Below are 12,885 nucleotides of genomic sequence, written 5' to 3' on the forward strand. Positions count from 1 at the left end.
AATACAACATAATGCTCTTGAGAGAAATGAAGTCACTTCCTGATCATTGTTTAAAATATTGCTGCTAAATAAATGACTCAATCACCAAGAAATGAGCACACCTTTAAACCATTTCACTTGAGGGGGTGGGATTCCAGTTGTTTTACACTCCATAACAGTCGTGTCTCCAAGACCAACCAGAATTTCACTCTGAACTACGGTCAACGTTGGGCCCTCTAAAAAGAAACGAGACAGAAAAAAATAAGCTCTGAACCCAAAGTACAGGTAATTTTTAAGATATAAAGCATGAAAGACTCTAATTTTCTCTTGTTATATGGAAGAATGTTTGCATTAAAAGTCAAACAGACCTTAAAGTGGAAGATAAACACTTGGGAAACAAGGAAAAGTAAAGTCTGGTCCAGAGCACCTGAATCATATACAAAATGTACATGAAATATAAGGACAAGATCAGAAAAGTTTCACCATGTAGAAAGTAGTAACATGAAATCATTCTCCTCCTCCAGCTAGATGCTGGTCATAAAATAGTTTAATACTCTGCTATCAATATTTTAACACAGTATTTTGATACAGAAACAGAATTTCTTTTCTAAAGGACTCAGGCTTCTCAGTCTATCTCATAGTAAGACCCTATTTTAGGGGGTTTTTTAACCTAAAAAGTTTTCTCTTTCGAAAGAGCATCAAGCTCCAAATACTACCTAACAATACTACTTAGGTTTGAATCATAAGCAAAAGGGACATCTGTGAGCTGTTCAACATATCTTCTGAGGTTTTTGAAATTTCTACCAGAATGTTCTGCAGGGTTCTACTCATTTTAACAGCTCCTCCTCCCTGATAACGAATTAGTTTATTTTTTAAATTTTAATACATAGTTTTCCTCACTTACCGATGTATGTGAGGATAGATGTCTGTTTCTCTGTCCCAGCTGAGTTACTTGCCAAACAACCATAAATTCCTGCATCTCTGGGAGTTGCCTTTCTTATGATTAAGGTGCCTTCTGGGGTCATTCTGTACCTGGGAACACACAAGGGACCAAGCAAAATGATTAGAAAGAACAATGGTTATATCCACATTGCAAGCAGCCACAGAAGCATGAGCAGATGGTTTATAAATATAACTGTTTCTGGGGTTTTTTTCCCCATGATAAACGCTATTAGTACTATTATATCTAGTACTACATTTTGTGAAAAGTACATAAATTAATCTTGTAAAAAAACCTGGAAAATAGAACTAAAGTGTTTCTCTGTTAGAGATGAGGTAATGCAATTAAAGAGTTATCAAAGTAAAGAGACTGAGGTACTGTTTCCAAAACTGACAGACTCCTGTTGAAGGAGTAAAATATATTGGCACTATTCAAACCTTCTTTCTCACATATGATATTAAAATAAATGGAGACAACTTCAAGTCCCACCTGCTGGAGCCAATGATAAACATATCATTGAGTGTCCACACAACCGTTGGCTTTGGGTAACCTGTGGCAGAACACCTGATGGACACTTCAGAACCTTCTGTAAAAGTCTGGTTCTTGGGTGAAATTACAAGCTTCGGAGGTTCTAGCAAAAGAAATTAAAAACAGCATTTAAAAATGTCTTGTTAAAAAGGACAGGTTATGATAAGAACTTCATTGCCACTTTCAAATAGCTACATGGTGAGAAAGCAATCACTTGTTTCCACTGGCACAGTCCAAGTCTCAGACTAAAACACATTTATAATGGGCATAAGGTCAAAATTCAGGCATTGGCCTTCCTGAGATAGGGTTAAAAAGGCAGCAAAAGAGTCAACTTTGACAAACACCAGACAACGAGCAACATGGAAGGTGTCCCTGCCCATGGCAGGGGTCAGAACAAAATGAGATTTGAGGTACCTTCCAACACACACCATTCTTTGATTCTATGAAATTTATTCAGACTACTGGACACTAAAGCCCACAAACCTTCATATGGGTCAATTGTAAGAATGCAACCTGAGGGATAAGAATGAAAGTCACAACAGATGTGCAGACACACAAGTGCAAGAGAAGTGAATCTGCAGTGTTAACAATTGTAAAGGATGTTATGGATTTCAGAGGTGTTTTCACTAGAAAAGCAATTGGTGAACTCAATAGAGTTAATTCATTTTAACCCAGAGAGGTTGTGGACTCCCCACTCCTGGAAGTGTCCAAGATCAGCTTGGACAGGGCTTAGAGCAACCTGGGGTAGTGGAAAGTGTCCCTGCCCATGGCAGAGGGTGACACTGAATGGGTTTTAAGGTGTCTCCAGCACAAACCATTCTGTGATTCCATAATCCTCAGTAAAAAATGACCACCAAAGCAGTTCACTTGGACAACAGACACTTTCTATGGTAGGTATGACTTTATCTTACAGGGGCAAGAAGATTCATACCCATGGATAAAGTTAGTCGAGACCAGTGAAACTGGCTGCTACAAAATAAGTAGAATCAATCTTCATCTTTGGAGCTTTGTCTTTTACTCATCACTCTGTATTTATGAATTCCTGGACAAACCAGAGGACAAAAGCCTAAGTCCAACTCCCCTTTGTGAAAGTCCAAGAGGCTGAACACATGGAATGTAGAGGTACCTCACATCTAGGGCTGCTCTGCACAGCCCTTCTTTCTTTGTTCCAGGAGGAATTACCCCATCCCACCAGCCCAGGGGACACTTGACATGTTTCAGTAGCTGCTAAGGAGCAGTGTGTGCAAGAGCCAGCACACAGCACGAGTGGCAGGAAGGGGCCAGAAATGGTTCCATGTTACAGAACTGTTCCCCAGTGATTCATGATATGCACAGCTGGCTCACCTATTTTTATTTGGTTTGAAATCCTGCCAAGAGATGCTGGGGGTATTCTGCATGCTCTGGTCACAGGAAGGTCTCCTCTCCTATTGGGATTAGGAAACTGGCTCTGATGGCAATTACACATCAGGCTTTGGTAACACACTACTGTCCATGCTAGTATTTTCACATGGTATTAACAGGTAAGCAGAACAGGAAAGAAATTTTAACTTGTATTATATTTGTAATAAAATTATTAGAAAAAATCAATATACACAGCTGTAATAATCAAGACATTGACTAAGATCAGTGAGGCCCCATTTGCCACCATTTAACCATCTTGTCTTCTTGCCCAAATGCCAGGGATCAGGCAGGCACACAGAAGGGCTGTCTTGTATGTCAGGTCCATTTAATTTCTTTGCTTTGTTCTCTGTATCTCAGAGGTGAAGATTTGTAGATGAAAGGAGAAGCACAAGCTCGTTACAGTGCCCACCTCATTCAAGGCTGCACAATGAAACCTTTTAAACAACACATGTGCAAAGCTTCTCAAGAGACCCCAACTACAGAGCTGCCTCCAGCTCTGGGCCTCCAACATCAGAAGGACAAGGAGCTGACAGAGCAACTCCAGAGGAGGCCATGGAGATGCTCCCAGGGCTGGAGCCCCTCTGCTCTGAAGCCAGCCAGAGAGAACTGGGGATGCTCACCTGGAGAGGGCAAGCCTCCAGGGAGACCTTGAGCCCCTTCCAGTGCCTAAAGAAGCTCCAGGAGAGCTGGAGAGGGACTTGGCACAAGGGCCTGGAGGGACAGGAAAAAGGGGGGGATGCCTTCCACTGCCAGAGGGCAGGGTCAGATGGGATACTGGCAAGGGTGATGGGATACCTGTGAGGGTGGGGAGGCCCATTTTCACTGTGTTTAAAGATCTCAGAGCAGTATAACCAGTTCCTCTCTGCCCATTATCACAATGTGCATCCACAGACCTAAGTAAGCAATATTCACACCATCAGTTAGAGAGAGATATGAAAGACCAGGATGTTTATTTCTGTATTGTATCTTTTCAGAGAAAGGAGCAGAAAAATTTTCCATTGGGAAAAAGTAATCGACTGCCAGCTTTCCCAATGGCTGCATACAGAAGCTGAACGGTATCTGAAGGGTTTGCAAGTACTGTTACTTGTGATCATTTTAATTTGCCTGGAAAAAATTATTTCCATCAGATTTCTGGGGGTACTCAGTGTGTGATTGTCATGTACAGCTTGCAGTGCTTGTTAGGGCCTGGAGTAGTTTTCAAAACCAGTTTTTATTTGGCAGTTAAGAGTAAAGGGTGGCCAGATGTAAGAGCTACAGCTTTATGGGCTTGTCATTATTAACATGCCAAAGAGGGAAACTTGAAGTCTTGTTTATTGATGGAGATGGGTCTGTGCTTTGTGTAGTTGTAAGTAATTCAGAAGGTCAAATTAAATTCATCCTGAAGCCCTTTATTATTGTTGGACCAGCTCCATGTAGATCTCTGAATTTCAGATCATAAGAAAATAAACACTGCTTTCATCCCCATTTTCTCTCTGGGGTGAGTTAAGGCAGAGAACAAATACTGGTGGCTCTAAAAATAACCCAGCATCTGCTTTTCCTGCTGAAGGGGGTTGTAGTAAACCCTTGTTTTGAAAGTGTTGGGTTTGATGATGCTTTTTCTGAAATGGAACATTAATGTGACTCCTGTGCCAGCATCTGTGCAAGTACAGCCTGGAGCCTTCGTGGGGCTGACTTTGTGCCCCAGTTGTGTGCTCTGTGCTCAGGAGAACACACTGTCCCCATCTCTCACTGCTCCCCACGACCAGGACACAGGTAGGGCACAGCCCTGTGTGAAACTTGGGCCTCTCTGTCGGCTGGGGGTGCTGCCCAGAGCACTCTGGAAGGTCCTGGAATGCAGTTTGATAAAGCCCATGGAGTGCTAGGACTAAAAAGTATGTGCTCAAATTCAGAGTTGTGCAAGAGTGGCTATGTAGTGTGAGTTGCTCAAGTCCTCCCATCAGATTGGTCTTGTATGGAAACATAAATAAATTTATGAGGGGATTCCTTACTTTTTCAGGTGCCTAGAGGACTATGTTGCAGCTTGATGGAAATAATTTTTTCCAGGCAAATTAAAAGGATCACAAGTAACAGTACTTGCAAACCCTTCAGATACCATTCAGCTTCTGTATGCAGCCATTGGGAAAGCTGGCAGTAGATTACTTTTTCCAAACAAAAGAGGCAGGCACTACTGCAGAAAGCTGAATTCAGCTGCAGCTTAGTGTTTCCTATGTATTTATTCTGTTCTAAGCATCCTTTACAAAAAATAAAGAAAACTCAACTCCGACTCTCAGCTAAGGCTGTCTGAGCTGCCCAAGAGGGTTCTCCTCAAACATGTTTGAAAGCTGTTAGCACTACCAGGACCAGCCAAAATGTAATTCCCAATCATTTGATACAATCTTTCCACATATATAAGGGATTTGAAACCTAATATTCTGTTGTGGCAGCAGTAAAACTCTGTTAGATTTACTAGAAAAAAAACACCAGAAGCAATTTGGTCAGTGTATTAAAGCTCCCAGCTGAGCGACAGACGTTAGGGAGGAAAACCTAAATCCCAGGAAGAGAAGAACGAGGGAGAAGCATTTCTCTTGATGCCTTTGACATGCTTGAATGAGTATCTTGATGGAAAAATACTGTACAATTCAAAACTAAGTTTTCCAAATGGATGGGAGTTGAGGTTTTTTCATTACTTTTTTCCTTTCAGCTTTGTTAAAAATTTAGGTTAGAGAAATCTAAGTTAGTTAGAACTTAAGTATAACTCTGCTGTAGCAATCTAAGGTAATTCAAACAGATATTGAAAAACCACACTTCATTCTACTGCATTTTGTACTAGACCCTACACAAGTGGTTCCACACCTACTTTGCTCTACCTTGGTAACCAATATGGGAAAAACAACATCCCTTTAATAACTTTTACAACTCCACTTTCGACCTCTGTTTTGGAGCACCTCAGGTCAAGCTATATCATTCAAAATTTATTTTTTGCATAATTCTAAGGTTTCCATTAGCTAACAAATCACTAAAATTAGAGCAGAAAAGTTAATTAATGACAGTACCCCTCTCTGCACAGAACATGGCCCAGCAGAAATCTGTTGGAATCACCTATAAGTGACAATAATTTTCTCTCTGCAAGATTTTGAGCTCTGTCTCTCCTCACCCATAAACAGGCACCAAAGAACCAAGGTTCAAACCTCCACACAATCAAGGCAAATAGAAAAAAAAATCCTGCAGTACTTCCAAATTTTAAAAATATTTGCTCCAATACCAAATATTGCATTTATACATATTTGTTCCTGGTATACAGCGAAAGCCCAGACCTAGATTTGTTTGGTACCGCTCATGCTGCCTTTTTTAGCTCTGACTAATTTTTTATGAAATCACACAATGGGTTTGGGTTGGAAGGGATATTAAAGCCTCTCTCGTTCCACCCCCTGCTGTGGGCTGGGACACGTTCCACCATCCCAGGTCGCTCTGAGTTCCATCCAGCCTTGGACACTCGCAGGGATGGGCCTGTCCAAGGCTGTGTGCAGCCTGTTCCACCAGGAGCCCTGCCAAGTGAGCCGCGTGCGCGGTATGCCGTCCTTACCTTGCACGGTGAGGAAGACAGAAGCCGTGGCAGATCCGCCCTCGTTGGCAGCAGTGCAGCTGTAGCTGCCCGCGTCCGAGAGCCGGGCCAGCCTCAGCTCCAGGGACAGGTTGGCCAGGACGCGGAGGCGCAGCGGGTCCTGCAGGCGCGCGTCGCGCCCGTGCCGCTGCCAGGTGAGGTTGTAGCGGCCCGCGCTCAGCACCAGGCAGCTCAGCACCGCCCCGGCCCCGGGCAGCACTGTCACGTTAGCGGGCACCTGCAGCACGGGCGGGGGCTCTGCGGGAACAAGAGCAATGGGGTCAGAGACAATTCAGCAACTGTGGCATGCGCATTCTCTGAAAACACTCCTTCACCTAGGATTTTTCTCCTGGGAAGCTGAGAGGCCTCAGAGAAAAAGAAAAACAGTTCTTATCCCATTTGCTGTGCCTGTGTTGTTCACAAGTGGAATGCATTGTGGAAGATTGTCTACCTGAAGGGAATTGATAATTGGATTCTGGTGTGAGTTGTTTTGACTTATTGGCCAATTACAGCCAAGCTGTGTCGAGACTCTGGAAAGAGTCACAAGTTTTCATTATCTTTTTAGCATTAAGTATCCTTTCTGTATTCTTTAGTATAGTATAGTATTCTTTAATATAATATAGTACTATAAAGTAATAAATTAGCCTTCTGAGAACATGGAGTCAGGTGCATTGTTCCTGCCTTGGTCGGGGCATTCCCAGAAATACAATATGCAACTTTTCAACATTTGCATTCCTGATAAACAACTCTAGGCACACTACAGAACAAAAAAAAGGTAATATTTAAATATTAAAATATTTATCTAATACGTTAGGTGTTAAATAATTTAATAAATTGAGTTATTTAATAATTCTGGTTTAATATTAGTTTCATCTCCCATTCTGAAGCCACAAATAGAACCCAAGGCAGCAGCCTCATCCTCTGATGCTGAGCTACCTACCAGGAGCTCTCATCACAAGGACACACTTGGTCTAGAGCCAAACTACCACAACCTGTGGAATGAAAAATGACATCCTGTATGAGAAGAGGCAGCTCTGTGTTTTTTGAGCACAGCCAACAAGGGATCAGTGTGACAGCAACAGGAGGGAGGAAGACAGGACCACCACAGGCCTCTGAGTCTCATCTCTGCCCCAGGTGTGACCCCACCTGGTGGCATCTGAGCTGTGTAGTAGATTTTTACAGGTTGTATATGGAAAAAAAATATGTTAGTAGGAAATGCTTCCAAGAGCAACAACGGAACCAAGTTAACACCATTAGTATTAGCACTGTTAGTGAGCTATTTTCATGATGGATTCTATAAAAAAGGTGAAAGGAGAAAGCATCCATACTCTGATTAAGGACCTCATGAAATAGGGTAAGAAAAGGGGAGGTAATAAACAGTACACACACAGACAGCAGACACAATGCCAACAGCCACTCCCCCTCATGCTGACTGAAGGGCACCAAAAGTTACCAGCATCATTGCACAGAGGAGCCAGCCCAGGCTGTGCAGCTGGTAAGGACACAAACCCGAGGTCCCTGCTATGATGGGGCTGAGGGGCAGCTGGCAACCTCATGAAGGAATACGCAGGGAAGTGAATCAGAGAGGAGAAAAGAGAGGAATAGGCAGGAAGGGGCATAAAACAGGCCTGTCCCCTGCAAAGCACCACCAGCCGGTGCCCTGTCTGCCCCAGCCCCAGCTTGTCCTCTCTCACTAGTAAATCCCTTCTTTAAGTCTCCCAGGGTAACCTCAGTCCCTGTCCCTTCTCCGTATCCCTGCAAATATTAAGTGCCAGCTACTGGGGGACTGGTGTGAGTAGACTGGGTGCCAGCTGCTGGAGTCACACCAGGGGTTTAGTAACCCCATGTCAGTGGCACCACTCCTGGGGGCCTGGGGTCCCAGCCCCAGCTCTTGGAGCCCACAGTGACCTTGCGCAGTGCTGTGCTGCTGCACACCAGGTGTCCCTGGGTACATGGGTGAGCTCTGGCAGCCAGGCAGGAGGAATTCCTGCAGCTATGCACAACATCCTTCAACTCTCACTTCCACTCAAATCTCTTGGAATTCCATTATCATCTCCTATACATATTTTATGTTGTAACTCCCAGTATTTGTTACCTTCTTTCTACCTGACCCATCTGTACAGTTCTATCATGCTCCCAGAAAAAAGAAGATGCAGTAATATTCTACTGAAATTAAACTTTGAAGTCACAGATAGTTAAAATAGCAGCAGTCATTCTGCTCCTCCTTGAGATATTATTGATCAAGGAGGCAACATTTCAAGAAACAAAATGAATTATTTATGACTTTATGCATTCCCATTAAAAATACCACATGTTTTCCCATTTGGTTTTCCCCAGACTGGTTCTTGAACAAAGAAAACTCTGCAATAAATAATACTTGGGAGAGGGATGCTTGTGCAGAAATGAGACAGCTGTAAGACCAAGACGAAATCTTTATCGGTACACACTAAAACACAACTATCCTAAAAAAGCAAGGATAACAGGAAATTCTTAAAAAGAATCTGTATTTATTAAGGGTTAAAGTTACTCCTAAGCCCAGAACCAGCCATAAATCCTCCTCCTCAAGGTCTCCTGGGGGGGCTTAGAGGAGGTTCACAAGCTCAGTGCTGGATCCCTGCACAGCACTGTGTGCTGGGTGTGCAGCTCTGCCTCCCTACAATCAAAGTCCTGACAGCAATCACTCCATTGCCAAATCCATAGACTTTAACCCATGCAGAGGAGAGTCAGGGAAAGCTACGCTTGCTTACTGAAGGGAATGTCTCCCCTGTACTTGTATGTTTGTGGTGTTTGGGAGAAACCATAAATCTACTGCTTTCCACAGGCTTATCAGCAAATATGTTACCTAAACTCAGGAGAGAGAGATGAGGCCAGTACAGGACTGGAATCCTCATCTTTTGACTGCCAGTCTAGTGGGACAACACAAGTTTTGGACTACCCCAGCCACTGCCCACAGCAGTGCTCACACTCAGCCATCCCCCAGCACTTCAGGGCCCTTCAATTAGGGTGCTGCACAGGCTAATGAACCATTTGACATTTTAGAGATTTAATAGGAGTAAAAGTCAAACTCAAGTGCTCGCTTTCTGTGAAATGAGAAAATGTTGGCACAGCTCCAGTACCTTTCACACAACAGTTGCCAGAATGGATTATCTGTGCTATACTGTCTGTCAGCTGGGTAAACCAAGAACACTTGAAAAGATTGTTTACTTTGCTTCAAGAAGAAATTTCAAGTAATTTTCTTGCAAATATTTGTACACAAGGATTTCAAAGCATCTCACTCCCATTAATCCTCTGCAGGGCTCTGAACAGAACAAATTGTCATGTTTACACAGTGACTCAGTTCCAGGCCATCTCTTGTGCTTTGTAAACGAGGGGATATGGGATATTCCCCCTTATTACTCTTGGCTTTCAAGTGCTACCAACATCACAAGAAAAAGGTCAGGATTCTCCTTCACGTTTCTCTTTGATGAGGAGAATGGTTGCAACTTCCAGACTGAGAATCTTTATGCCCACAACTGCTTGCCCTCTAAGCCATGGTTGGAAACAAGCATCTGGGAATATCCTTTCTGCTTGAAGAATTTTTGTGGCTAAAATATAAACTAGTGCTCTAGAACCAGGACTTGGGTTAGGACAGATGTTACTGTTCCCTTCTATTCACTACTTCATGTGAATAAAAGGATGTTCCTCTCCTCAAATGCATCCTTTGGTCTAAAAGGACTCTTTCTCTACAAACTTTGCCTTGCTTAAAATCAATGCCATCACACTGGTTTCTTAGAATTTGCTCATAGTACAATGAAAGGAACACCTTTGCCTGGAAAAGGGAAGGTGAAGGGTTATGGAGCCACTCTCTTCAGCTACTGAGAGAGTTGTTTTAGGGAATACACAATTAGACTGTTCTCAGGGCACAGGAGAGGGGGAAGAAAAGATGAGAGTCTTTGCTCCTAACACGCAGCAGGGGAAATTCTGACCAGATATACAAAATATTTTCCTAGTGGGGGTAGTTAAGCACTGAAGGCTGCCCACGAACTTGTGAAATCTCCACCCTTGGGGACATTCAAAGACTGACTGGACAAGTTCCTGAAAAACATAATCACGCCTGGAAGCTAATTCCCTTTGAGCCGTGAATTGGACTAGATGACTTCTAAAGGTGCCTCCAGCCTGAATTGTTTTGTGATTCTGTGATTCATAATCCACCTGGAGTGGCTACCTGGAGTAGCTACTGCAAGAGACAACTTTAATTTCAAGCCATTAAATGAAACCCTGAGTTGAAAATGTTGTTCTGAGTTCTGCCATTCCTCCCTGTCACAGTTTACCTGCTCCAGTGTTTTTGAAAAATTAAGTGACAAAATTTGCTATAGTATGGGCAGGGCTCGCATCCATCCACCCACAGACAGAAATAGGCATACTGTTTATTCAAAATTATCTTTGTGATAAACCCTATTTTTCACCTCATTCATTTTACTTCCTCAAATTTATTACCACTTTTAAGAAATTCAAGGTAATAGATGAGATTTCCAACAATTTACTGAATTTGGTATTGTAAAAAAGCAGAAATTCAAACACAACTTTCATACTTCCTTGTCTATCAGGTAACACATACATACAATCAAGCCAACATATAATTGGTACAAAGTGAAATAAAAACGAGAACAGTTGAAATCTGAGATTTAGGTTTTGGATTTTACAGGTCAGATCTATTCTGCAAGTCCAACTCATAGCAGGAACCAAAACCAAACCAACTCTGATATTTAAAGCAGGTCTGTTGAATAAACCTCAGCTCACTTGTGGACATGGGTGAGGAAAACACACAGTAATTAAAAATACACTTAAAACTAGGAATGTATTTTATCAGCCCCATGTGCCTTTCCTAAGTGTTGTAGCCCAAGTAACCCACCCCAGAGGGGCGGCTGGGACGCACCTGACACGTCGAGGAACGTCTGCGCGCGTCCTGTCCCCGCAGTGCTGCTGGCCACACACTCATAGAAGCCCTCGTCGGACACGGACACCTGGGCAATGTCCCAGCTCATGCTGGATGATTCCCTGCAGGAGAAAAGGGCACCCACTGAATCCCTCAAAGAGCCAAGAGCTACACCAGCTTGGTTTCCTGACTGCAGGCACAGGAGAGTTTCACAATCATTAAGAGGCAAGACAGACCCTCTGATGAATCAAATTGGATGACATTTTATGGATGCTATTTTCTCCTAAGATTTTGCAGAATGTCCCACTTGCACATCAAAAAATAAACCTTTAACGAGTCAGCAGTTCTCACACAATACCCAAAGGCAGTATATTTGCTGCTTGTATTCAACACCTGAGAAGACACGTTCCTTGATGCCAGCAAGTTTCTGTGCAGAACCAGTGTGTGGTACCAAACCCAAGCCTCTTACCAGCAAAGGCAACAAGGTCTCATCCTCCCACCTGAGCTTCCCAAACTCACAGGTACAGCAATCCAGAGAACCGCTGCAGGTATTTTCTAGATCCCAGCAAGGCCAAGGCTGCTGGGCAGTAACACCACATTGGTATCACACACAATGTGAAAGCAAGAAGGGAATAAAATTCTAGCTATGTAGGCTGCTTACACGTGCTTCAAAACAAACATTCTCGATCTCTTATGATACAAAACCACATTTTATAAACTTCTGGTGCTACAGACACACAGAGGACAACATAAATGAGCAAACCAGTGGTTCTGCAGTATCCCAGTGCTCCCCATGGCCTGTTGCTATGGCACATAAACAAAACTGATAAGCACCAAAATATCTATGAGAGCTTTGGCAAGTCATTGCCACATTACAGGAAAACACTACATTAATGACCCCTTTGTTTGTCTGAATAGATTGATTTATCAGCCCTTAAAGGATACAGAAGGAACAAGAGACTTGGAATATGCATGGAAGGTCAATGCTGTAGCACCATGAGACAGACAATCCAACCACACCACAAATGAAAACAGTGTACAGTGACCTTAAATGGCTTTCTGCTTGTTCCCTCTTACTTCATACTTACTCTAGATAACCTAATATATCATACTTCAAATCTATGACATTTCCCACTGCAATGCTGGCACGTGGACATGGCAGCAACTGCCAGCACTAAAGAATAAGGTGGTGTTTCTTCCAAATAACGAGTGAGAAACTCCTTTATTTCATGGAAAGTATGTTAAAAGTGAGGTTAGGCAATCCTGTTCTGCTTCCTTCCTGACTTGTGCTACATGCCAGATGTCAAACATGGAAGCCTTGAGAACAGAAGCACAAAGGGAAATGTGCCCAGGGGCATGGAACAGCTTGGCAAAACAAAGACCAGTGGTGGACTATTAAAGAAAAATCTAGAAATCAAACCAACACTGGCAGCAAGGACTAACACACAGCTCAGGGCATCTGCTCCACACATGGGCACTGGGTGAGGAGCTGTAACTGCACACAAATCACAGCACATGTCATGGGATAATTCAGCACCTTCC

General features: G+C 43.1%; 1 protein-coding gene across 1 annotated transcript in view; it reads right to left on the reverse strand.

Moving 5' to 3' along the window:
• The window catches only part of HMCN1 (hemicentin 1), a 164,245-nt gene that overhangs the window by 100,242 nt on the left and 51,118 nt on the right, over positions 1 to 12,885 (reverse strand). The window contains exons 10-14 of the mRNA XM_036388148.2: positions 11,344 to 11,465; positions 6,411 to 6,686; positions 1,409 to 1,550; positions 884 to 1,011; positions 102 to 215 (exon numbers count right to left, since the gene is read on the reverse strand). Coding sequence (XP_036244041.1) covers positions 102 to 215; positions 884 to 1,011; positions 1,409 to 1,550; positions 6,411 to 6,686; positions 11,344 to 11,465 — 782 coding nt within the window. The remainder of the gene's footprint in view (positions 1 to 101; positions 216 to 883; positions 1,012 to 1,408; positions 1,551 to 6,410; positions 6,687 to 11,343; positions 11,466 to 12,885) is intronic.

This window comes from Molothrus ater, chromosome 9, assembly GCF_012460135.2.
Source record: "Molothrus ater isolate BHLD 08-10-18 breed brown headed cowbird chromosome 9, BPBGC_Mater_1.1, whole genome shotgun sequence".
Lineage (NCBI taxonomy): Eukaryota > Metazoa > Chordata > Aves > Passeriformes > Icteridae > Molothrus > Molothrus ater.